Below are 27,583 nucleotides of genomic sequence, written 5' to 3'. Positions count from 1 at the left end.
ATCTCTGCCAGCTGGAGATCAGTCGCAAAAGCCAGAAATTTCCAGTCCCCAACTGAAGGCTGGCAACCCTATGACCAAGGAGCCTTCCTCCACGTTAAGTGGCTCCTCCGTTTGAGGAAGAGCCATTGAAATAGAAAATGTCCTCAAACTTTGCTCAGTGGAGGGATGGGATAAGGGCAGGATCCATCTCCGGCTGAGAGATCTGGCTGCCCTCAACTAGGGTCAGGGCCTTTTCGGCCCGGGCCCCTACCTGGTGGAACTCTCTGCCTAAGAACATCCATGCTCTGTGGGATTCACTACCTTCCACAGGGCCTGCAAGGCAGAGATGTTCCACCAGGCATTTGGTTGAAGACAGTGACAGTATGGCCCTTTCCTCCCCCCACCCCCTCCGCACCCACTCTATCCTAGGGGGCCTAGGGGGCCTGGAACTGGAAATCTTTTATGCTATTTATTGTATTTATTGTGGTATGTATACCACCCGGAGCCCTATCCTAGGGAAGGGCAGTTTAGAAATAAAATATAATAAAATAATAATAAATAAATCATGTCCTGATCAGGATCTGTGCTCTTGCCCCCAGTGGATTATGTACACCACTGGAGTGTTGTGGCTAAAAGTGCATTCCATGAACTAGGAAGCGACTGCTCTGAGTCTCACTGTGATTTCATGGGGTGGTTTTATGTACTCTACTCTCTCTCAGGTTCATTTCCTGTCCTTCTCACCTAGGACATGCTGAGGAGCTTGGTCTCAGTGGCAGAGAACAAACTTTGCATGCAGAAGGTCCACAGTTCCAGTGCCAGATCAAACCCTGTGGAGGGCCCTAGGCAGTCAAAATCTCAGGGCCCCCCTCACAAATTTTCTCAGAGTCTGCAGGCATCTTCTCAAAAGCCCCCTTGACAAAGGTGTGGGGGAGAGGCAGAGAGAGGCAAACTTGGCAATGACGCCAGCAGCAGACACAACAGGCAAGTTGGGCAAAGAGCAGCTCAGTTGCCAGCTGCATGTGCGGTCTGGGAGGGCTGCAAGCAGGGGGGGAAACTGGGAGAGGGGAGTCAGCCTGGGGGCCCTAAAGGCTAATTGTTAATCCAACCCTGCTCAGTTCAATCACTAGTATCTCCAGAAGAGATCCTGAGTGCTAGGAAGGAACTTTCTCTGCCTTTCGCTGGACAGCGGCCCCAAGTCAAAGCAGAGAACACTGAGCTAAAGGAGCCAGCAGTCTGGCACAATACAAGGCAGCTTAATCTATTCATATGCAGATAATAATGCTGACCTACCTTACAGGGTTATTGTTGTGAGATATGAGAAGATCATTCAGGGGACTGAAGAGTTTTGAAGGTTTGATATTCTCTAGGTAAATGATGGGCAATATTTTTGCTTTGCACCCTGCATGGATGGGGGCTTGTGTGTTGCAACAATATAATGCAAATCCCATGCCAGGCTACCTGTTCTGAGCCCCGCTGCTCCAATGTGGCTCCCGAGTGCAAAGCCCTGCTTTTTCCCAAACAGGGGGATGTAAAAGGGGTGGATGCAGGGACACCTGGGTGGGAGGCTCTTTCCTCCCCCTCGTGACTTCTAGGCCAAGACAGGCTGACCTCAGTTGGCATCAGCTGAACACATGAAACTGCCTTATACTGAATCAGACCCTTGGTCCATCAGGGTCAGTATAGTCTATGCAGACTGGCAGCAGCTCTCCAGGGTCTCAGGTGGAGGTCTTTCATATTACCCGGGACCTTTTGGATGCCAGGCCAGATGCTCTACCGCTGAGTCACGGCCCTTCCCCTCCCCCAGCCCTGCAGCCTGAGACCCTTTGAACTGAAGGTGTAAGGAGCTGACTCTGGGACCTTTGGCATGCAAAGCATGTGTTCGGCCACTTGGCTTTGGCTCGGGGAGAGCAACTCCCGCTGACACATACACTTCCCTCCAAAATACATCACACAGAAACCAGCCCTAAGGGTGCCGTTATAGCTTTACTTAACTGATTAATTTTATGCAGAGCCCTATTAATTTGACCTCTCAGGAAATCACCCCGCAACATGCATATGAATCAATGGGTGAGCTCACAGTGGCGTGCTCTGCATAAAGCACAGGCTTGCTTTAGAAGTTCGGCAGCCTTCTTGCAAAGGCAGCGGGGCTCAGCATGCTTTTTCCAATTGGCTGTCCAGCAGTTAATATTGGAGAGCAGCTGTGTGCGAGAACCTGACTTTCTAGCTATCCAGTGTAATTGTATCCCAGCATCCGCGGTGCTCTCTTCCCCACTGGATCCTCACAGTGTAATGTAGGGGACACTGGGAGAGACTGACTGGTCCACGATTACCTGGAGAACTTTATAGCAGAGCAGGGACTTGAACCCAGGTCTCCTGGATCCTAGCCTCCAGAAGAAATCTCATGCTGACTCCTTTTTAGTCTTTCCATCCACTCCAAACTAGTCTCAGATGCTGGTTTTTCACCACCAACAAAGTAAAGCAGTTGAGAGGCTGGGGGAAATCCTGTTCCTACAGAAACAAAGCACTTTTTTCACACACTACAGACAGATCTAGTGCTGGTACTTAGCTCTGCTTGTGCGCTTTTTCATTTCAGTCCTTTGTTTTACTGAAAAATATATGCCCTGCCTTCTTTCAGGAAGAGCATCCCAGTGTGCAGAGGAAGGAACCGCATTTAGAAAAACAACAAAAAAAAGGTTACAAATTTAGAAAACCCATCATGATGAAAAATGAATTTTAAAGCCCTGAACAAAACCAACAAGCCAGAACAAGCTGGAAAGTTTTCACCAGGTGCCTAAAGGAAAAGGGTAGGGTTGGGGGAGCGGCTGTGGATAGAAAGTTCTTACAACTATTCAGGTTGCCAAAAAGCCTGGAGAAAATGTCCCATCCCTTTTGTATGTATCTGTAAGGTGCCATGATGTCACAGTCAGCATGGCGGCCCCTTAGGGTTTTCAAGGCTGGCCATTGCCTTCCTCTGCAAAATCTTCCTTAGCCGCCACCCTTCCATGTTCTGACCCTGCTTAGCTTCTGAGACATGATGAGATCAGGCTATATACTCTACCATTCCACATCCCCCTGTCCCTTTAAGAGAGGCTTAATGTGTAGAAATGGACAGGTAGGTGAAGCTTTCTAGGGCAGGAGGTAAGTAACATGACCTGGTAAACCACTTCCCATTAAACCCCAGTTAAAGGGGCAGGTCATTTCCTTCCTCCAGGCAGTTGCCAACCCCTACGACATTCCTGCAAAATAGGCCTGAATTATAATCACTGCAGAGAACAGACCAAGAGGACACTTGTTTTGCTGTGGCTGCTTTGTGAGTTTAGGGCTGGGACTGGAACTAGGGATCAGCCAGCTCAGACTCTGAAGTTTGCTAGGCTACAGTGTCACCATTCCTGGGCCCAAACTCATCACTGTAGCAGCTTAACTTCAGAGGTACCCAGTCGGTCCTCCTTTGACTTCACTAGGAGTCAGCAGTCTTATTCGAGACTTATTCCCCCAAATCCTCTTTGAAAGGATGGCAGTGGGTGCAATGCTAGGGAAGTGCCCCGTGCAAGTCTTTGAGCTGCTCAAGAGAGCATCAGTGCTCTTGCATAGCTCCTGCGCCTTTTGGGAGAGCTTGTGCAAATGCACTCCCCCCAGTGCTGAGCCCTGAGAAAACTTTCCCCTCCTTCGGTTGTTGTGCCTGAGCCCACTGTGCCACACCAGCATGGCTTCGTTGCTGGACCACTGATAAGCACGTGCAACCGGAAGCCGGGGCAATCTTGGAGCATCTTCCTCTGAGAGGCAATTTTGTAGCTACGCTGCAAAGATCTAAAACAGAACCGCTTACCTGTGTGGAGAAGGGAGACACCTGAGACCAGAGCCTCCACTCAAGACTGGCCGCTCCGAGAGAAGAGAATATTTCCCCGGTCCATGGCTTCCTTCCTTTACCCCAGCCTCATTCCTCTCAACAGCCTTTTGGTCTGACCACTGGAGCTGAGGCACAGAAGCTTAAAAGCAAGGAGCGCACACAGTGTGCGCACACACACATCCTTTGCTGTTGCGGCTGGCTGGCTGTGAGTTCAGTGAAAAGTAGCCAAATGAGCTTCAGGTTCCCCGGCTCTGCAAGCTAAGTGATCTCAGGAAGGTGCCACTCTGAGCAGCGGCAGCTCTGCTTGCACTCGACAAGACTGAGCTTCCTTCGCCAAAGATTCCCACTCTTTTGTGACGACAGAGGCTGAGAAGAGGGAAGGAGGGAGGGTCTCTGCTGTGACATCCCTTTCAGTGGCAAGAGGGAGGAGAGGAAGGCTCAGTGCAGCCCCAAGACCAGCAGGAGAAAGGGTTAGGGTTACTGGGATCTTTAATCATCACACAGGCAGCTTTCCAGATCTGCTTACTGTCTGATCCTTTTCAGCAAACATTTTTTTAAAAAAATGTATGTTGCAAGACAGAGAGTCAGACGGATGGAATGAATGAAAGGGAGAGTGAATGAATTTGGGAGGGGAGAAGCCTGAAAGAGAGGCAGGGTGCCCTAAATGTTCAGTGCTTAGGTCCAAAGCTCAATCCTGCTATGAATGGATGTGGGCACCTCGTGTCCTCTTAGCCTCAGTTTTCCTAGCTGAAAAATGGGCATAAGAGCTCCCCCTTCACTGGCTTGTTGTGCTAAATTAAAAGAAAGAATCTGGCACTTTAGAGGTGGGTTTTTTGTGTGTCTGTGTGATCAATTAAGGCATCCAAGCTCAGTTCCAGTTAGGCATTGCAAGACATCTCTGAGATGGGTCCAGCCGTCTCAGTGTATTGCAGCCGAAAGGTCAGATCTCTATTCCAACAAACTGGAGGGCTAAGTCAACCGTCAGTTTTGTCCTTTCCTTCATGCCTCAGGTGGATTGTCCACCCCTTCAAATATTTAAAAGCACAGCACAACCATGCATTGGTTCCTTTGCCAACTTTCTAAAAGGAAATATTTTAAAGAGCAAAATGACTCCAGACGATGTGTGGAAAAGGTTTCTTGGGGATGTTGCAGAAAGCAACCAATCAGAGCCAGGTTCTCTTTCAAATATGCAAGGCAATTTCCCTCTTTGAGCTATTTATTCCTGGGATGGAAGGTTCGCAGAGTAATCCCACCATGCTAAAAATTCAACATCTGCCTTCACCCATGATCTAGTGCTTAACGGACTCAGTCCTTCCCCTGTCCAAGCCCCAGGCCCCAGCCACCTTCCCCACACAGCACCTCGATACAGCAGAATTAGCATCTCACAGCAGGAATGTGCATGTGATTGGCAAATCTCTCCTACAATGTGCAGGAAGCTCTGTGATTTTAATGGTATTCATTCTCCTACTAACCCCAGTGGTGGTAATTCTGGATAAATCATACTGTCAACAATGCCATCACTGTGCATGGCATTTAAAACATTAGGTGCTTGCCCCAAGGACTTTACAATCTAAAATATGATAATGAAAAGAGGGTGTGAAAATAAAACAGCAATGATAATTCTTTGGATAGCTGTTTAGTGCGGCCACTTTTAGAATACAGTGTCTCTTTTGGTTCCTCCATCTAAAAAAACCCACAACCTATCCTAGGGCTCGTTGAAGCTGCAGAAAGTGAGTTGGAATAGCTTCCTGATGAGGAAAGACTGAAGAGACAGGTTGGCCAAGGGGAGATGCCAAAGAGAGTCAGGAAATGGTGCACAGGGTGGAGAGAATCACTAGTTCTGGTGTCACCAATTGAAGTTGATGGGCAGCAGCAGATATACAGCAGACCCAAAAAGAACACATGATAAATAAACAACTTGGAGACCTTCCTGCCACAAGATGCAATGGCTGCTAGCTTAGATGACTTTCAAAGGGAATGGGCAGTCATGGAGGAGGAGCGGTCTTATCGAAAGCTATTAGCAGAGACCTCTGAAGGCCAGCTGCTGGGGGATAGAATAGGAGGCTGGCTTTGGTCTCTGTGCTCCTGAACGCAGGCTTGCCAGGGTATCTGGTTGGCAGCTGCAGGAAACAAGCCATTGGTCCAGATGGATCTTTTGTCTGCAGGTTTCATATGTTCTTAGCAGAGAATGAAAGAGGCAGGAGAGACAAGTGATGGAGGAGGGGCACTAATGTCTACCTAAACTTTGAGATGATGAAGCTGTAGTAAAGTTTGTTTGAAGCTCAGGTTTGAACTGAGAGAGATGTGTGGAGGGAAGTTCTTGGCCTAAGGGGCAATGAAGCATAAAGAAATAAAAGCTGACCAAACAGCATCCATGCTGATAATTGAACAATGGGGAACCTTTGGGTCAAACTTCTCATTTTAATGCTGCCCCCACAGTATCACTGATCAAGTGTGCAGCTATTTCAATTTGCATGGAGCTTCATGTTGGTCCTGAGGAATCCCACAGATGGAAAACTGAAGCTGGCTTAATACTGAGTCAATGGTAGACATCCCCCCTCCAGTTTTCCTGATCCACATCCAGTGCTTTAGTAGTTTATTAATTTCAAGGGGAGTGGCACATCTGAAGTCCCTGGTGGAAGATGTCTGAAATACTGCAATTGGTGTGTGGCTCAGTGCTTTGTGTCCTGAAGGTCCCAGGTTCAATCCTCGGCATCTCCAGTTACCAGACTTCATCACATGTCTTAGGAAAAACCTTTCTATGCTTGAGGCCCTAGAGAGCAGTTGCCATTCAAAGCAGACAGTGTGTGGACCTATCTGGGTCAATTGCCTAAGTATAAGGCAAGTTTTCATGCCCACGTTCAAAGTGTCACAGCATACTCTTGTTCCTTTGACCTAATTTTATTAGCATTTCAGGATGAAGTAAAGCGATTGAAACAAACAGCTGAGTGTGAGGACCTGCTGAGCGCTTAGTAGGCTTCATCCTCAAAGCAACCAGAATCGGAAGGAGCCATGAACAAAATGTGGCCACTAGGGGGCACAGGAGTCAACAAAACACCTCTATATTCATGCCCTGTGAGAGAAGAGAGATGTCCAGTTATGTTCTGAAGCTGGGTATTGATTCATCTTTATCATTCTGCTGGAGCACAAAGCGAGGATGTACGGTGAACTACAAAGGAAAGATGATACATCGAATCCTTGGGGAATTAATTAGGGGGCAAAAAGCCCCCCCCCACACCTCTAAATTGATTTTGAGAAGTGTAAAGGGGGGGGGCTGATTTTTACTAGGAACTGAGACAGCTTTGAAGAGGATTGACAAGACATTGCAAAGAAGCTTTGGACTGGACATGCACACAAGACATTGACATTACAGCTCATATCCGATTCTGCCTCCCCCTTCAGTTCTCTGTGTTGCCACCCCCACCTCCAGTAATAGCAGCACATTTTCTTGGCTAAGGGGAACGTGTGGGACTCCACATTTCCTAGGTTGCTGTAGAAAGGTATGTTGTGTTTCCACCCAGTTTCTGCACTGGGTAAGATGCCTGGTATCCTGTCTGAACCAGACTCCAAGAATCCATTTGTTGAATGGTTCTCGGTTCCTCACCATGTTGACAATGCTTATCCAGTGGCACCAGTGGGAAATGGCTGTGATGGGACTGAATTGTGAAAATCCAGAGCTTCCCACTCTCATGGCAGCCAGCCTGGCTTTGCTGCAGTGTTTGCCAAAACTTTGCAGCAAAGCAGTTTTGGGAAGTTTGCAGAAAAGCCAAGGGGAATCCTGGTGGACTGATGCTGCAGGAAAAGGGGAATGTTTTCCCAAAACATCACCGCTGGGCTAAATAACACATGTGTAAGTGACCCAAATCACAGCTCTTCCACCACTGAGATGCACTTAACTTTCTCTCCTTGAAGTCTATGAGGAAAAAAGCACTTAATTATATGCATCCCGCCCCCCCCCCCCCAAAAAAAAAAAGCTATGTGAGAAGGAGTAATTGCTTTGAAAGTGATGACTATGGGGGAAGTGGAAGGAAAGACTTGAAAAATGTGCTGATTTCCTTGTCTTCTCTGAGCTTGATCTTGCAACATCTCTCCCAGTGTCGAGTTCAGCAAATCTCCATGTCCAGAAGCATTCAACCCCTGAATTCCACCCCCCAGAGGCAACACCAGGGAAAGGCCTCTGTTTCTATGCCCTTTTGTTGACCCTCCAGAGTACCTGATTGGCCACTGTTAGATTCAAGTCCAACAGCACCATAGAGACCCAACAAGATTTTGAGGGTATAAGCTTTCGAGAGTCAAAGCTCCCAACTCCGCTAAATTCTCTCCATCTCCAAAGTGTCTTCAGCCTGGCCTAACATTCCACGTAGAATTCTCTGATGCACAGGATTTCAAAAAAGAGAGCCAGCAATTTTTCAACAAAATCTCACTGGTCTCTATGGTGCTCCTGGATTTGAATCTAACTGTTCTACTGCAGACCAACACAGCTATCCTCTGAAGTGATCTTCAAGGCTGACCACTGTGTGAGACAGAATGCTGGACTAGATGGACCACTGGTCTGACAGCAGGGCTCTTCTTCTGTCCCATAGATGGAGAAGATCCAAGCAGATCCAAGTTTTTAAGCATGGATCCTCCCCTATAGTAACAGTAAGCTTCACTGCACCTGATATTTGCTTCTCCACATGTTTTCATCTCAGATGTGGTCATTGGTTCCAGTTTTAGAGCCAAGCTGAAGAGAAAAGCATCTGCAGAGGAGAAAGTCCAGAGAGCCATGCCTTGGGCAAGTAGGAAATTTAGTGCCCCTCTCCCTCCTGCTTTTTTTTTTTTACTATTCAAACAGGGCTCCTACCTCTTCATGCTATGCAACTGAGGATGTTCCAGGCAGATACGTCACCCAGTAATGTCACATTTGGTTCTCTGCAATAGGGACTGTGCTAAATATTCTAAAGAGCTTCCCTTCAATCTCCAATTCAAAGAGTCCTTATTAGGAAAGATCCTTGTCTGAGACTTTAAAGATCCACAGCTAGCTAGTCTACTCCTAGATAGACTTGATTCAGTTTCCCATTGGGGGAAGCTACCTAAGATTGATATTGGATCATAAGAAAAAGGAGTGTGGTCAATTGCACTTCCCGCCCCACAAACAGCTTGCCTTGTCCAAAGGTGTTCTAAACCTGACATTCCATGTAGAATTCTCTGATGCACAGAGCTGCAAAAGAGGGACAGCAATTTTTCCACAAGAGAAGCTTCTGTGCACACTAAACTGCACACGCTGTGGCAAAGGAGCAAGGCGCATGCATGGAAATGCTAGAACATGGTGGTAGCTGAATCCATGAGAGCTTTTGGTGCCTTCATGGTGGAACATGCTCATGATTAAGAGGACTTCAGGACACTCCTATGCAAAACGGAAGTGATTTCCTCCAGGGGTTTGGTTAGAGTGACCAAGAGGTTTTCGGATACTTGATCCAACTGCTCCGCAAGGCGCCCGGTGACTTGAAGCAGATGATCCATCATCCGTAAGTGTTCCTGTAACCTAAATGGATGAAGGAGGACATGTTATCTTTGCTGAAAGGTCAATTTACCTGCAAAATTCTAAGAAGGAGACGACGACATTGGATTTATATTCCGCCCTCCACCCTCAGAGCGGCTCACAATCTCCTTTATCTTCCTCCCCCACAACAAACACCCTGCAAGGTGGGTGGGGCTGAGAGAGCCTTCCCAGAAGCTACCCTTTCAAGGACAGCTCTGAGATAGCTATGGCTGAACCAAGGCCATTCCAGCAGCTGCAGGTGGAGGAGTGGGGAACCCAACCCGGTTCTCCCAGATAAGAGTTTGTACACTTAACCACTACACCAAACTGATGTAAGCAGGGTCACTGGTTTGTAAAGTTACAGATTTTTAAAAGATCAGTTATCTTGCAAATTCTACTAATTCAAATATGATTGAAAAAGAAAAAGCTTCTATCCCAAACTGATTTCTCTTACAGTATTCTCAATTACAATGTTGAATTATAAAGGCTTTGGTGGAAGGGAGACAAGGAGGCATTGTTTCAAAGGATTGACTCTGATGAAGGTACTCTTGCCAAATCTCAAACAGCAAGTTTCCATTGGCAAAAGTCATCTCATTCAGAAGCATTAGAACAGCGCCTCCACTTCTTCAAAATAAGTTCAAAATTCATCAGCACTGGGAAGGCTGGGCTTAATGATACAATGACCGATTTCTCCCTAATACTAGGCTGGTTCAAACACCTGTGAACTGACTGTTCCTTTCCCCTACCATAGGGTTGGCAGCTCTGGGTTGGGAAATACCTGGAGATTTGGGGGGGCGGAGCCTGATGAAGGCGGAGTTTGGAAAGAGGAGGTGCCTCAGCAGAGTATAATGTCATAGAGTCCACCAATGTTCCCTCTAAGCTGCAGAGTCTTGTGAGCAAAACATTCCACTTTGTGAGCTACTGGCATTAAAGTTGTGAGCCAGTGCATAAATTAGTGTGCTCTGGGTTCATCCTTCCTGAGCTAAGACAAAAATATGTTAGCTGGAGGCTAAAAATCTGTGAGCTAGCTCACACTAACTCAGCTCAGAGGGAACACTGGAGTCCACCATCCAAAGCAGCCATTTTCTCCAGAGGAACTGGTCTTGATTATCTGGAGATCAACTGTAATAGGTGATCTGCAGTACCACCTGGAGGTTGGCAACCCCGTCCTGTGTACATGTGCCTGTATGCATGAGAGGGACATGCAGCATTAGCCCCCTCTGCAGCTGGTAGGTGGATTGCTATACTAGGAGGATGGTGGCCAACTTTTCAGGAGAATAACAGAAGTCCTGACTGATCTCTGGGCCAGCGGTCAAACAGAAAAGCAGGAAAGCTGTATAGGCTGGTTTGAAACTCCTCATTCATTTCTGTTTCAATTTTAAAGTTATTTTGTGATTATTTTGAACATGTTTGCATTGGCACATGCACATGTGTTGGGCAGGGCCTGCAGGCCACTATGAGGCATGCGCATGGAGTTCCCTTGAGGGTTGTCTGTGATTTCACCCTCTTTCCATAATGGCCTTGCCAGGAAGGAAGCATCAGTGAGGAGGTAAGAGGCTGCTGTGGTCAGGCCAGCTTTGGATTTGAAAAGGGAAATTCAATCCATTCTCATGTTGTCTCTTTATCAGATTTGGGCAGGGCAGAAAGAATGGGCACATGGAGCTAATTTAATCATGGCAGCAGGGACTTCTGAAGTTTCAGAATCTTAATGTTTTTGCCGTAATTCATGTTTTTATTGCTTAACCGCACACGCCGATTAATGCTAGCAGCCCTATCAAAAGCCACATTAACAAGAATAAAAGTTAACTACTCTCACTGCCCTGTTTACTGCATTAAATAACTTACCACTTGAGAGGTATAGCCAAAAGGAAGGATAATGTAGGGCAGAATTACACAGTAACATTTACATTCCAAAGAGGTAGCCGCATTAGTCTTCTGCAGCCAAAATAATAAGAAACTTGTGGAGGAGCCTTAAACAACACATTTACTAAAGCAGACGCTGTCTTGAGCCAAAGCTCACTCAGTTGGATGCAAATGCAACTGCCAGGGCTGCTTTTACGAGGGACAGAGGGGATCTTTGACCTGCTTTTTCATTGAAAAATGTCACCCCAAAGCTGCCTTTACCAGTACTTTTATAGGTACCTATAATAGCAACCCTGTCGACTGTACTTCGAGAAGTGTTTTTCAAAGACTACAGAAGTAGCATGTAGTTCTGCTCCTTAGCTTTGAAGCACTTTGTGACCAAAACAAACAGGGCAATTGTAGATTTTAGTAGTATGGGGGAAAATATGAACTGTGTTCTCAATATACTGTTGGAGGAGTCTTGGGCACTGCTGACGTTATAAAATGAAAGCTGCATGGGATTTATTTATTTATTTATTTTAGTATATTTCTATTCTGCCCATTCCCTGTAGGGCTCAGGGTGGAGTACAGCATATGATAAAACAATAAAAATGCAATAAAAACATTTTAAAAACAGACAGCTCAACAGCACTCAGAGAAGTTTACTATATCACATATTGCCCAGCCTGGCTGTCTCACATCATGATATCTCATAGGGGACAGTGCCGATAGGGGAGGCCAACCAGATCAAGAATAGACGCCCGCAGCCTCAACTAAAAGCCTGGCGGAACAGCTCTGTTTTACAGGCCCTACAGAAGGCTAATAAGCCAGGTAGGGCCCGGATCACTGTAGGGAGCTGATTCCACCAGGTCGGGGCCAGGACTGAAAAAGCCCTGGCCCTAGTTGAGGCAAGGCAGGCGTCTCTTGGGCCGGGGATGGCCAACAGATGTTGGGAGGTCAAACGTAATGACATCCTGGGCATATATGGAAGGAGACGGTCCTGCAGGTATGTTGGTCCCAGACTGCGTAAGGCTTTAAACGTTACAACCAAAACTTTGAAGCGGATCTGGTACTCAATGAGAAGCCAGTGCAGACTATGGAGCGCCGGCTGAATCCCCACCCGTAAAGGTGGTGCAGTCAGCAAATGAGCCGCCGCATTCTGCACGCTGCAGTTTCCGGCTCAATCTCAAGGGTAAGCCAGTGTACAGCAAGTTACAGTAGTCTAGTCTGGAAGTGACCATTGCATGGATCACTGTAGCCAGGTCCTGGGGGGATAGATATGGAGCTAGCTGCCTGATCTGCCGAATATAACAAAAGGCAGACCTGGCAACCATTGTGATCTGGGCCTCCATGGAAAGGGAGGCATCCAAGGTCACTCCCAAGCTCTTCACCAGTTGGGGTGGCACCAATGTGGCAGTGTCCAAAGCTAGCACTGCTGGAATGGCCTTGGGCTAGCCATAGCTCTGGCAGAGGTTGTCCTTGAAAGGGCAGCTGCTGTGAAAGCCCTCTCAGCCCTCAGGGATGTGCTTGTGTGTGGGATCCTTGCCATGGGCTGATGGATGCCAATCTCCAGGTGGGACCTGCAGATCTCCCAGAAGTACAGTTGATCTCCAGACCACAGAGATTCGTTCCCATGGATAATGAGTGGCTGCTCTCTGGAGGGTGGACTCTACAGCAGCATTACATCCAGATGAGGTACTTCCCTTCCCTAAACCTCACCCTCTCCAGGTCCTACCTCCATATCCCCAGGAATTTCCCAATCCAGAGTTGGCAACTCCTACAATAGGCCTTGGAAGGAGATCTTCCTCCTTCACATAGAACATACAGGGGAGCACAGGCTGTGGTTGGTCAATGGCAAAGGAAAAGCCACACTGAAGATGCTCAGAGAAGAGCCAGTCATTGCCCATGCATAGGGGCCTGAAACAGGTACACTTTGCTACAGACAGAGAATGCAACAGGACCCACTCCAGGCTGAAAGCCCACTACAATGCTATTTTATTTTTAAAAATTACTAACTACAATTTTGTCTTGCTTTTCCTCCGAGGAGCTTAAGAGAGTGTATGGCTGTTTTTGCACTGACCTTAATCAGCAGCGACGCCCCTCTTCACCGCGCAGGATCGGCGCGGATTTCGCACTAATTGCCACGGAGCACCCGGAAGAGCCAGAAAGTCCCGCGGCTTTTGCGGTGCAAACGGAAACCGCCAAAACCCAGTTTCCATTTGCGCCGCAAAAGCCGCAGGACTTTCCGGCTCTTCCGGGTGCTCCGTGGCAATTAGTGCGAAATCCGCGCCGATCCTGCGCGGTGAAGAGGGGCGTCGCTGCTGATTAAGGTCAGTGCGAAAACGCCCCATGTCTTTCTTTTCAGAAATAAAATATATATTTTTCTTTCATGACATTATATCATGGGGTGAGACAGTGAGGCACATGCCAAGTTTATAGTAGGCCCACGGAAATGCTCCTTAGGATCCTGAGGCCAGTAGAGCATAGTGATTAGAAACTTAGATTGGATCTGGAGAGATCTGGGTTTCGATCACCATTTAGCTAATAATCTCACTGCCTGACCATGACTCTTTCACTCTCTCACGCAGCCTAACTCCCCTCACCTAACTTGGTATCATGCTGGGATGGGAAAAGGAGGAGTAACTTGGCATATTTTGCATTACTCAGAAGTAGCTCTCATTAAAAAAAAATGCTGATACCCCCTGAACTTATTCAAAACCTGAGAATTTATTTAGAAAACAAGGCAGAGTTTAGACAGAAAGGGACATAAAGTAGCAGAAAGGAGATCCCCACAGTAGAAGAGGATGAGACTAATGAAGTGCTATGAATCAAATAAGGGCTTTCTGCTGCTGAGAAAACTCCTGCAAAAGAAGCTCTGAGCCAGAAATAGGATGCAGGCAGATGCTGCAGGACTAGAAACACAGCAGGTTCTAAGTTCAGCCTTATGCTAAAGAACAACACCCCTGAAAGTTCTCCTGCACAAGCTTCGTAAACAGTGAAGAAGGGGAGAAAAGATTCTACCCCAAGTGAGGACTGTACTCTCACTCTTCCCAGAGCACTGCAGATGAGTGGAGCCTTCTGCAGTGAGCTCCCCCCCTTCTCCGCACACTGTTCTCTACTGCAAGCTGAGTAGCAAAACGTGACAATTACGTGTTGCAAGGAGAGAAAAATGTACACTAAGCCTGCAGTGTCAATGCTGGGATCAGCGGAGTGGATTATTGCTGATACTGAGGGGTTTCTCCTGGGAAAATCACATTGCACAGCTTCAGTTTCACATCTGAGTAGTAATTTGGCTGGTGTTCTTGGGGTTGTGCAACCCAGCCACTAACTGTTTGTATTTGAAAACTGCCATGTCCTAGGGAGGAGAAAGCCTGTTAATCCATTATCTTCAGGCTCTCTTCTGGCCCCCTTTTCTCCTGCACTGCCTGTCCTTGAAAACTGGGTTGCCAACCTCCAGATGGTGGCTGAAGATCTCTTGGGATTACAACTGGCCTCCAGGCAACAGAGATCAGTTCCCCTAGGGGGGAAATGGCTACTTGGAAGGTAGTTTCTATGGCATTATACCCCACTGAAGTCCCCAAACCCCATCCTCCCCAGACTCCACTCCCAAAATTTCTCATCCCAGAGCTGGCCACCTTTTCAGTAAAAACCTCTTTTATCAATAATCCTAGAACTTTGAATTCATCCAGTGAAACAGGTTGGCAGTAGGTTCAGGTAGCCCTGACCTGGAAAGTCCAGGCTAGCATGATCTCATCAGACCCCAGAAGCTAAGTTGGGCTGGCCTTGGTCGGTATTTTGATGAGAAAGGAAAGCCAGGGGCACTATGCAGAGGCAGGCAATGGCAAAACACTTCGGAACACCTCTTGCCTTGAATACTCCACCAGGTCACCATAAGCCAGCCATGACACGACAAAAAAAGGTTCAGGGGACTGGTGGAGGGTGGGAATGCTGCAAATCAGTGGAACTCTTTGCCACAAGAAGTAGGAAGACTGAAGTTTGGAAGGTTTCTTTAACATATCAGATATAAGATGTCTGATTGTGAACTAGGGCCATGATGATAAAATGGGATCTCCCTATTTAAAAGTGGCATACTGACCAATGCTGGGGGCAAACAGCGAATGCCAACAGCCTTCGCTGCTCCAATCTGATTTTTGGCACCGACTTGCACTTGTCTAGAAGCATCTCTTCCTCAAAGTAAAAAGCCAAACCTGGCTTTCCTCTACTAGGTAGAGCCCAGGAGACATCACCTTTGTGTCTGCAGGAAATGCCCATTTGGAAACAGCTGCTTCAATCATAGGAGGGTTTGAACTTCTTAACCTTTTATGAGACGTATATAGGAAACCCACTGATACTAATTCTTTTCTGGCAGGGGAAGCTTTCACTCATAACACCTTTAGAAGAAATTTACCATATTCACAAATGCTCAGAATAAGAAGAAACTGCACTCAGTACAGGATTTTGTCAAACAAGCCAAACTGCTGATGAGACAGTTTATGGTTAGGGGTTACTCCTCTAAAGTTGTTAAACAGGCTTTTTATAAAGCAAAAAACACCACTTCTTCATTAACTGACAAAAAATATTCATTATTGACACCCAGAAGTAGAGAGGGCAATATAGACAGGATTATTATTCCATTGACATGACGGCAGACATGCACAGGTTAAAAAGATCATTATCAAACACTGGCACCCTTTATCCAATATTCCGCAATGCTATTCTATCCCACTCTTTTCTTACAAGAGATCCCAGAATTTAAAGGACATGTTGGTCAGAAGTAAACTGAAATCCTTTCCTACAGATAAAGTTGGAACTGATGGCAAAGCTAAGCTGGTTGACAACTACTCTTGTGGGAACTGCTCTGCCTTCATCCAAACCGAGTAAGTACTCCATAAAATCATTTGTTAATCGTAATTCCAAATCTGTGATTTATACAATCCAATGTCCTTGTGATCTGATGTGTGTAGGTTTTACTACAGGAGCTGCGAAGAAATTGATTTGTGAACACAGAAATTGCATTAGGTTACAAAGAAGAAACACTCCTTTGGCGCAACATTTTAAGACTTTGGGACACAGAGATGAGCAGCTGTACTTCTTAGGTGTTGGAAAAGATTCAAGCTTCCAACCTACAGCTCCTTCAGCGTCTGAAAGTAAGAGAAATGTATTGGATTTACACTCTGAATATGCTATCTCCACATGGTCATAATGAGGAAGTAGATTGGTTTTGTGTTTGACAGAATGTTGTCCTTATAGGATTAATCTATTGTGTCCAGGAATGTTGGCATTTATTAAACATTTGAATCTTCTCCCTTTCCCCCATCTCTCCTGTAACCTTTGGTTGGTCACATGTACAATGTACTGTATATGTTGTTTGGGTTTTTTCCATTCTGATTGCATCATCTCCTTGCTGACATAGGACACTTTGCACTATACACTATTACATATTATTGGCTCCCGACTGCATATAAACATATTTTTTTTTTGTCCTGGAGAGGAAGGTAATTTATATGGATATGTATTATTCTTTGGTTTTAATTTTTCCATGTCATTTGAGTTCTCCTCCATAATTTTTAAAAATTGTGTTCATCAGGAGATTCTTGAATGCCTTTTTAGGTACACAACTGAATTACCATTCAAGACATGTATACCTGACCAAGGCAGCAGATTATTAAGAGAAATAATAATTTCTCTCAATATTATTATTGAGAGAAATTATTATCGAGAGAAAGAGATTGAGTTTCTTGATGCTCTCAATGACTGTGCTATGGAGCAGATGGTCTCAGAACCTACCAGGGGTGGGGCGATCCTGGATTTGGTCCTAAGTAATGCCCAAGACTTGGTGAGAGATGTAAAAGTGATTGCGCCGCTTGGGAGCAGTGACCATAATGTTATTGATTTCACCGTTTGTATAAATAGGGAGTTGTCCAAAAAGACCACCACAACCACGTTTAACTTTAAAAGGGGTAAATACACTGAGATGAGGAGGCATGTGAGGAAGAAACTGAAAGGAAAGGTACATACGGTCAAAACCCTTGGGGAAGCTTGGACGCTATTTAAAACTATAATCCTAGAAGCTCAGATAAAATACATACCACAACTTAGGAAAGGCACAAACAGGCATAAGAAAAGGCCTGCGTGGTTAACAAACAAAGTAATGGAAGCTGTAAAAGGTAAGAAGGACTCCTTTAAGCGGTGGAAAACCAGTCCAAGTGAGATTAGTAAAAGGGAACACAGGCTGTGGCAAATCAAATGCAAGACTGTGATCAGGCAGGCAAAAAGGGACTATGAGGAGCATATTGCAAAAAACATAAAGACCAACAATAAAACTTTCTTCAAATATATTAGAAGTAGGAAACCAGCCAGGGAGGCAGTGGGGCCCTTGGATGACCATGGGGTAAAAGGATTACTGAAGGAGGATAGGGAAATGGCTGAGAAGCTAAATGAATTTTTTGCCTCCGTCTTCACTGTAGAAGACGAGAACTTTTTGCCCGCCCCAGAACCACTAATTTTGGAAGGGGTGTTGAAAGACCTGAGTCAGATTGAGGTGACAAATGAGGAGGTCCTACAACTGATAGACAAATTAAAAACTAACAAGTCACCGGGTCCAGATGGCATACATCCGAGAGTTCTGAAGGAACTCAAAGTTGAACTTGTGGATCTTCTAACAAAAATCTGTAATCTTTCATTGAAATCTGCCTCCGTTCCTGAGGACTGGAAGGTAGCAAATGTCACCCCCATCTTTAAAAAAGGTTCCAGAGGAGATCCGGGAAATTACAGGCCAGTCAGTCTGACTTCAATACCGGGAAAGTTGGTAGAAACCATTATCAAGGACAGAATGAGTAGGCACATTGATGAACACGGGTTATTGAGGAAGACTCAGCATGGGTTCTGCAAGGGAAGATCTTGCCTCACTAACCTGTTGCATTTCTTTGAGGGGGTGAACAAACATGTGGACAAAAGAGACCTGATAGATGTTGTTTACCTTGACTTCCAGAAAGCTTTTGATAAAGTTCCTCATCAAAGGCTCCTTAGAAAGCTTGAGAATCATGGAGTAAAAGGACAGGTCCTCTTGTGGATCAAAAACTGGCTGAGTAATAGGAAGCAGAGAGTGAGTATAAATGGGCAGTCTTCGCAGTGGAGGACGGTAAGCAGTGGGGTGCCACAGGGCTCGGTACTGGGTCCCATGCTCTTTAACTTGTTCATAAATGATTTAGAGTTGGGAGTGAGCAGTGAAGTGGCCAAGTTTGCGGATGACACTAAATTGTTCAGGGTGGTGAGAACCAGAGAGGATTGTGAGGAACTCCAAAGGGATCTGTTGAGGCTGGGTGAGTGGGCGTCAACGTGGCAGATGCGGTTCAATGTGGCCAAGTGCAAAGTAATGCACATTGGGGCTAAGAATCCCAGCTACAAATACAAGTTGATGGGGTGTGAACTGGCAGAGACTGACCAAGAGAGAGATCTTGGGGTCATGATAGATGACTCACTGAAAGTGTCAAGACAGTGTGTGTTTGCAATAAAAAAGGCCAACGCCATGCTGGGAATTATTAGGAAGGGAATTGAAAACAAATCAGCCAGTATCATAATGCCCCTGTATAAATCGATGGTGCGGTCTCATTTGGAGTACTGTGTGCAGTTCTGGTCGCCGCACCTCAAAAAGGATATTATAGCATTAGAGAAGGTGCAGAGAAGGGCAACTAGAATGATTAAAGGGCTGGAGCACTTTCCCTATGAAGAAAGGTTGAAACGCTTGGGACTCTTTAGCTTGGAGAAACGTCGACTGCGGGGGTGACATGATAGAGGTTTACAAGATAATGCATGGGATGGAGAAAGTAGAGAAAGAAGTACTTTTCTCCCTTTCTCACAATACAAGAACTCGTGGGCATTCGATGAAATTGCTGAGCAGACAGGTTAAAACGGATAAAAGGAAGTACTTCTTCACCCAAAGGGTGATTAACATGTGGAATTCACTGCCACAGGAGGTGGTGGCGGCCACAAGTATAGCCACCTTCAAGAGGGGTTTAGATAAAAATATGGAGCACAGGTCCATCAGTGGCTATTAGCCACAGTGTATGTGTGTATATAACATTTTTTGCCACTGTGTGACACAGAGTGTTGGACTTGATGGGCCGTTGGCCTGATCCAACATGGCTTCTCTTATGTTCTTATGTTCTTATTTAAAATGAGGCCTCTGAATTATATCTCTGTCTTAGATCACAGATATTGATTATAAGTAACTCAAAATATATCTTTTGAACACATCTTTTTGTCTTACACTTGTTGTTACCTGCCTAGAGAACTTCAACTACAAGCGGTATAGAAATTTAATTAATAATATTCATAACAGTATTAATTTGAATAATTAACTTTTCTTTTCTGCCCTTTTCCCCTTTCTCATCAAGAAAAATTTCAACTTGGTCCAAGTTTAAGGAGTAACTGTATTATTACTGTAATATCTGGAGCCTAGGCTTCCCACCCCACCCCCCCGCCCTGGCGGGGGACCCCCGAATTTGCATCCTCCTCCCCCGCTCTCCAAAAATCCGGAAGCGGAGGGTGGGGAGAGAACATGCATGTAGGCATCATGTCGTTGTAGAGCTCCTGCAGGTTTAGAAACCTGCAAACAGTTTTTAAAATGTGTGCCCCTTTAAGGCTGCACAGCAAACAGGAAGGGCTTCATGAGAAAGGGTCAGTATCAGTTTCCATGGAGAACGGCCCCTCCCTTTCTTTTGCTTTAGTTTTCACAGCAAGCAAAGTTCTGCTGGAAGAAGACCAAGTAAGTATTTGTGTGTGAGAAAGAGGGAGGGGGCAGGGGATTCCCTGGTATGGAGGCCCTCCCCCCCTTTTAGAAAGCGTGGGGGGAGGGAAATGTCTACTAGGCACTCTATTATTCCCTATGGAAAATGATTCCCATAGGGAATAATGGGGAATTGATCTGTGGGTATTGGGGGCTCTGGGGGGGCTATTTTTTGAGGTAGAGGAACCAAATTTTTAGTATAGCATCTAGTGCCTCTCCCCAAAATACCCCCCAAATTTCAAAATGATTGGACCAGAGGGTCCAATTCTATGAGCCCCAAAAGATGGTGCCCCTATCCTTAATTATTTCCTATGGAAGAAAGGCATTTAAAAAGGTGTGCTGTCCCTTTAAATGTGATGGCCAGAACTCCCTTGGAGTTCAATTATACTTGTCACACCCTTGTTCCTAGCTCCACCCCCAAAGTCTCCTGGCTCTACCCCCAAAGTCTCCTGGCTCCGCCCCCAAAGTCTCCAGATATTTCTTTAATTGGACTTGGCAACCCTACTGGAGCCATTGTGTAAGAACATTGACCACTGAATTAGGCCAATGGGCCAAAACGCATTTGGTCAGGGACACAAATGGTCTATATTTGAGATAGGGTTGCCAAGTCCAATTCAAGAAATATCTGGAGACTTTGGGGGTGGAGCCAGGAGCAAGATTGTGACAAGCATAATAGAACTCCAAAGGGAGTTCTGGCCATCACATTTCAAGGGACTGCACACCTTTTAAATGCCTTCCCTCCATTGGAAATAATGAAGGATAGGGGCACCTTCTTTTGGGACTCATAGAATTGGACTCCCTAGTCTAATCTTTTTGAAACTTGGAACGTGTTTAGAAGAGAGGCACTGGTTTCTGTGCTGAAAATTTGGTCCCTCTATCTAAAAAACAGGTGGAGCCCCAGAGCTCCAGATACCCACGGATCAATTATCCATTATACCCTATGCAGTGGTCCCCAACCCTTTTGGCCCAGGGCCCAGCCCCAGGGCCAGCCTGCCAGCCCACTGCAGTCCCAGGGCTGGCAGGGTGGGGGCGCCAGATTCGGCCTCCCCCTCCCCCCGTGGTGCTGCGGCAGCAGTGGCTGGTGGCCGCTGAAAAAGCCATGCGGCCCTTGCCTACTTCCCACTTCCTTCCTGGGCAGGGGAAGGAAGTGGGAGGAGAAAAGGCTGTGCAGCTTTATCAGCGGCCGCTGGCTGCTGCTGCCGCCATAGTTTCACACAGTTTTCCCACCAATCAGGTGATTGGCGGGGGTGTCGGCCTTTACAGAGCCCAGAAGACACTTCACGGCCCTTCCCCCAGCCTTAATATTGTAAAAATGGAGGGAGGAGGAGGTGCTGCGGGCAGGGAGCGGCGAGGCTGCGTGGGGCCGCGGGGGGGGGGGTCGGCGATGCTAGGCGGCCCGGTTAAGGACAGGCTGTGGCATTGAGGACCCCTGCCCTATGGGAATCAGTCTGGTGTGCCCAGCAGACATTTCCCTCCTCCCCACCCTGCTTTCTAATGACCCTGAAGTGGTGGGAGGGCCTCCAAACTGGGGGATCCCCTGCCCCCACCTGGGGATTAGCAGCTACTATTTCAACTTACATTTCTTTTCATCTAATTTGCAATAATACTTGTATTTTTAAAATATATGGTATTATAATTTAAGTTTAGATATAGAACTATTGGGAACTCACATTCTGACTTCTTTCGGTTCTTAGTTCAACAAAGTTGAGGACCCTGACTCAGATCATGTGATGCTCCTCAGGGCTTTTTTTAATAGAAAAAACTCAGCAGGGACTCATTTGCATATTAGGCCACACTCCCTGATCTCACCATTGTTTCACACTGGGCTTTTTGTAGAAGCCCAGCAGGAACTTATTTGCATATTAGGCCACACACCCCTGACACCAAGGCAGCCAGAACTGCGTTCCAGTGTGTCCCTGCCCTGATCCAATCCCAGCTTACCATCTAGGGTTGCCATGTCCTCTTGCCCGTCTGGCAGGAAGATCTGGCGGGCATTCCGGGGGTGAGTGGCTACATTCCATTACATCTCTGTTTAGGGGAGGGGTTTCCCCCACCAGCCAGCTGGTCCACAGCAGAGAAGAGCCCCCAAAACCAGGGGATCCCCGCTGGGACGTGGGGGCTGGCAACTCTATTACCATTCAGTTGTAAACAACTGCTAAAGTGCATTGAAAGTGCATTATCCAACATTTGTAAAAGCTTTCAGCTGTCAGCCACCCCCTCTCTCTTCAAATCCCCCCTCCAAACCCATTGAATTTTCATCACTCAAACACACACTGTAATCAAGTTTAAGATGAGCCACTGGACTGACTCTAGCTTTAAGTAGATGAGATGTCAGATACCTATGATAAGATCTCTTGACATCTTTAACTTGCCTTTAAAAGGACCCATGGCAGGAGGGCAATTTGGATAGGGACTGAGACAGGTGGGATTTATAGATAGAAATCCGCACACATAAGACCCAGTTAGCTACCCATCTTCCTTTATCTATCACAGCCACTTGAGAGGGGTCACCTCCTTTTGGGGGGGGGAAGGGCTTAATGTATTTTCTTATACTTTAACAGTGGAAAAAATCAGCCTTTGACATGGAACTCTCAAGAAACAGGCTACTGCTTTAAATTTACAACAGAGCTGATTTCAAACTGTCAGGTTGATTGACACAAAGGCAACCATCTCTCCTGACAGCCATGCAGATCTTTGCTGACTTTGGGCCAGCTGTTCCTTCTCATCCTAACTTATCTCACAAGGGTGTTGTGTGAGAACATAAAAGAAGCCATGTTGGATCAGGCCAATGGCTCATCCAGTCCAACACTCTGTGTCACACAGTGGCCAAAAAAACCCCAGGTACCATCAGGAGATCCATCAGTGGGATCAAGACACTAGATGGATGTGTGGATGGAGCAGGTGCAGAGCAGAGAGATGAGGATGATCGGGTCCTGGAGACCAAGTCCTATGAGGAAAAGCTGCGGGACTTGGGACTGTTGAGTTTGGAGAAGAGGAGGTTGAGGGGGGGGCATGATTGCTCTCTTTAAGTATTTGAAGGGCTGTCACATAGAGGAGGGCAGGGAGCTGTTCCTGTTGGCAGCAGAGAAGAGGACTTGTAATGATGGGTTTAAATTAAGGGCAGGAAGGGACCAGCTGGCTATTAGGAAAAACTTTTTTTTACAGTAAGGGTTATCCAGCAGTGGAATCAGCTACTTAGGGAGGTGGTCAGCTCCTCCTCACTGGTAGTCTTGAAGCATTGTCAGGGATGCTCTAGTCTAGGCTGATCCTGCATTGAGCAGGGGGTTGGACTAGATGGCCTGTATGGCCCCTTCCAGCTCTGATTCAATTATAACTATTGGTTTGTTGAAGCCCACTGGTGATAGGTAGGGGTAAGTGGGAAATGGAAGATGTAAGGGGACAGGGAGAAAAAATGGCTCATTATTCTTCAGAGTGGAGAGATCTGGAAATCTGTACCCTCCCATCCAGCCAGTAGCTAAATTCTTTTGACTAGCATTTTGCCAGAAAGATAATTCCAAAGTGGATTTGGAAAGCACTGGAGAAAACCAGGGGAAACCATGAAAGTAGACATGTTGGAGAATGACATTGTGCACATGCTCTCAAAAAGCCACTTCAGTTGGAGAGCAAGGGTGAAGCAAAACAACCATGTGGAATCAGCTTGAGGCTTTCATCTTCAAGCAACATATTGCCTACTGAATTGCAGCAGCTGTCCAAGGACTCGGCTGACCAAGGTCTCATTCAGCACCTGCTACCTGAAATCCTTTTAACAGGAGAGAACCAGAAACTGAATGTCAGCGAACCCTCACTGAAAGTGAGGGCTCTACCACTCAGCCATGGCCCTTCTCCATACACTCCTCCCCCACTACAAAGCTCCAGCCTTTGCCTTCATCAGCAAGTCTTGCAAACAGCAGTTCCACTAAGAAAATACTTACTTCTTTTTCTCATCTGCCACATGTGGATGATCATCCTCTTGGATGTGGTCCTCAAGTTCCCTCAAGAACTTCTGCAGGATCTCATGAAACTCTGAGTTGGTCTCTCTTATACCTGGCAGCAGCTCAGAAACAATGTCCTGATATCTGGACTGACTGGCCTCTACAGCAGCAGCAGCCTGCAGATTCATTAGGATGCTGCCAGCTTCTTCCAACAGCGTCTTCAGATGGTCCAGGTCTTCCTGAGAGGCTAGTGGGGATGTTGGGGCAGTTGGTGCACAAGCACTGCCAGACCAAGGGATATGGAAGCTAAGATCACAAAAGTTTGGGTTCACTGATGGTGCTCCATGTTCATCCAGGGTTTCCCTTGCTTCCTCCATCCTAAGCTCTGAAGTGGCATCTTCTGTCACCTCCTTTGCCTTGCTTTGAGCCAAACGGAAGGGCATAAAAATGCCCAGCCCAACCAGTAAAGTCCACGCACGGAGCTGTCTTGTGACAAGCTATAAGAAAACAAATATGAGTTAATGTCACATTGTCTTTCCAGGACCAAGCCTGGTGATGGGGGGGAGGGAGAGAGCTATATCCAGAGAGAAACCAAAAGGCTGAAGAGTAAAGTGGTCAAATGACAGTGGGCAAAATATGCTGCTCTGGATGCAGTGCAGCTCATTGTCTCTCTCATCTCTCTCAAGGACAACTCCTTTCCCCTTCAGATCTCTAGAAATTACCCAAGCTGGAGGTGGCAAATCTACATTGCAGCAGTAGCAGGCACAAAAATGCAAGCATGACTAGGGTTGCCAATCCCCAGGTGGGGGCAGGGGATCCCCTAGCTTGGTCTGATGTTTCAGGGTCATCAGGTATGGGGGAGGGAAATGTCTGCTGGGCACTCCATTATACTCTATGGAGATCAATTCCCATAGGGTATAATGAAGAATTGATCCATGGGTATCTGGAGCTCTGAGGGAGGACTGTTTTTGAGGTAGAGGCACCACATTTTCAGCATAACATCTGGTGCCTCTCCTCAAAACCCGCCCCCAAGTTTCACAAAAATTGGACCAGGGGGCCCAGTTCTATGAGCCCCAAAAGAATGTGCTCCTATCCTATTATTTCCAACAGAGGGAAGGCATTTAAAAGATCTGCCGTCCCTTTAAATGTGATGGCCAGAACTCCCTTTGGAGTTCAATTATGCTTGTCGCAGCCTTGCTGTTGGCTCCACCCCCAATGTCTCCTGGCTCCACCTCCAAAGTCCTCAGATATTTCTTGACTTGGACCTGGCAACCCTAGTTATGACTGTCATCTTGCCAAGGGCCCCACATCCCACAACCCTGCTTCTCCCTCACTACAGAGTTGTATTGTCACATGATGGCTATATTTGATTAATGAGAAATGTTCTGAGCTAGCTACTCGCTCCACCCAAATCTTGTAGGGTAAGGGTTACACAGGCCTCAAAGCCCAGGCTAGGCATTCCACAAACAAGTTTAATCACTCTCATTAACATAATTGATTTCACTTTCACATGTCTGAGTTGCATTATTTTCACTGGCAATAATAACCACCCACAGATACTACTGCTTGTTACAGCTAGTTTTTGCAGGGTTAACACTCACAGGTTGCTAGAAGATCTATGAAGGGCCAGCTTCCATGTGGGTGAGGTGAGGCATCTCCAGACCAAAGACTATGGAAAGAACTTGCACCATAACCTCCCACCTGCCCCAGTTTCCTCTAAGTGGAGTTAGGTTGAGCTAGCTCACAGTTTTTTAGCCTCCGGCTCATACAGGTTTGTCTTCACTCAGGAAAAATGGCCCCAGAGCAAACTAATTTATGCAGTAGCTCACAACTGTAATGCCAGTAGCTCACGAAGTAGCATTTTTGCTTACATTGACCTGCCACCTCCCAAGTGATGTGCTATCTGCTGGCTATACTAAACTCTCTGATGTGAAAACTCCTGCTTTTACAGATATGCCTCCATTAGGATGCAGAAAGGAAATCTACCATTTTACCATTCTTTAGCTACACTGAATACTACAGGAGACAGTAGAACAAAGTTCGAGTCCAGTGGCACCTTTAAGACCAGCAAAATTTAATTCTGGAAGCATGCAGACTTCTTCAGGAGACAGATTGTGGAATTGTTTGGATTTCCTACAAATAACAACCTCCTTCCCCACTAAACAGCCCCACTTTTTCTACTGGAAAACTGCTAATAATTCATGGTCATCAAGATCAATTCTGGCCCACAAAGCAGTTGTTTTAGATGCACTGTAGCCTCTTGGAGTGGCAGTGACAACTTTGGCAAAATATCTCCTAGTTGCCCTTGGCCATCTCTTGCCCAGCTGGACTGCAATTAATTCAGCCCAACAGTCTTACAAACTGGATATCATCCATAAATCTATACTTCTGGTGCTCAGTCAGGGATATCCAGCGTTACTCAAAATGTGTCTCCTTTGGGGGTACCCAATCAGCTTTCTTGGGGTTGCTTCAATCTCCTATCACTGGGTGCCAGCCAGAGAGACTGAGTATTTATTCTTTCCTTCACTGGCTGGATTTTTGGAGGGCTAGCTATTTTGGCACTGGCCTACCCCTGTTGCCACAGTTCAGAGCCCCCTCCAGCATAATATTCTAAGGCAGCTTTCAGAGGCCAAATAAATTTCTGCTCTAATTAATCCATGAGACCAGACAGAACCACCAAAATTAAATATCTCCCCTTTTAAACACAACTTTTCATTCTGCCAAGAGCAGAGAAGGCAAACTTTTAATAACAGAGAACTCTCTGTAAGGTAAAATGGTACAGTTGTGAACTGGACATCCACAAGACTTGTTTCCCAAGAGAACAGCAGCCTTCCATAAATAATGCCTGCCAATGTCCAGGCACAAGAAGTTGCAGGGCCAGCCAGAAGATGCTGTCCATTTGCTTAATCAGAAAGTCTTCGGCTGCCAGCTTGAATGATGTCTTCATTGTTAATCCAAATGAGTGGAACTTGGCAGGCCTGAGGCTGGGCCCATTTGGCACCGTCTCTTTTTATCTGTGGAGAACATCAACATTCCTCCAGAGTCTGTTATCTGAGCTGATAACCTAGAGGCAAGGGAGGGAACCAGCTGCTTGAAGCAGAGCTAGGGATCAGCAGGAGATAATTAAACTACAGTATGTACCAAAAAGGAGACACCTATTATACATAACTGTATTAGAATTTAAAATAACTGCCTATTTTTCTTGACAGTACTCCCAAGAGAAAACCTAGTCTTTCTTTCACTTGAATATAACCTACCCCCCCCTTGTCTCTTTCACTACCCTCAACCCATAGCTGGCTTTTCTCATCTTTAGGTGGGGCTGCCCCATTTCCAGATGTGGCTTCAAAGAAATGTAGAGAACCAGAGATTTCCTCATCATCACTAGAAACTTCCAGAATGCTTTCACCAAGTCCAAGTCTTTGTGTATAATTTATGTGTCTTAATACAACAAAAATGTATCAGTTGGACAAGAACCGTTATAAACCTGTGACTACTAGTGCTGTGAGGCAACATCAGGGGAAGACCTTGGACTCTGTGCTCTTTTTGTTGGCCCTCACTGGTTGGTCACTGTGTGAGACAGGATGCTGGACAAGATGGACTACTGGTCTGATCCAGCAGGGCTGTCCTTTAGTTCAGAGGCTTATATCTCCTTACAATTAGGGTTGCCAGCTTCA

At 46.3% G+C, this 27,583-nt stretch overlaps 1 protein-coding gene across 1 annotated transcript in view; it reads right to left on the bottom strand.

Moving 5' to 3' along the window:
• Positions 1–8,996: 8,996 nt before the first annotated feature.
• LOC132587610 (uncharacterized) overlaps positions 8,997–27,583 on the bottom strand; it is a 42,289-nt gene continuing 23,702 nt past the window's right edge. The window contains exons 2-3 of the mRNA XM_060259921.1: positions 23,910–24,406; positions 8,997–9,350 (exon numbers count right to left, since the gene is read on the bottom strand). Of these exons, the coding sequence (XP_060115904.1) occupies positions 9,191–9,350; positions 23,910–24,406 (657 nt within the window). The 3' untranslated portion in view covers positions 8,997–9,190. The remainder of the gene's footprint in view (positions 9,351–23,909; positions 24,407–27,583) is intronic.

Source organism: Heteronotia binoei, chromosome 1 (genome assembly GCF_032191835.1).
Source record: "Heteronotia binoei isolate CCM8104 ecotype False Entrance Well chromosome 1, APGP_CSIRO_Hbin_v1, whole genome shotgun sequence".
Classification (NCBI taxonomy): Eukaryota; Metazoa; Chordata; class Lepidosauria; order Squamata; family Gekkonidae; genus Heteronotia; species Heteronotia binoei.
This window is presented reverse-complemented; position numbering and strand designations above follow the sequence as displayed.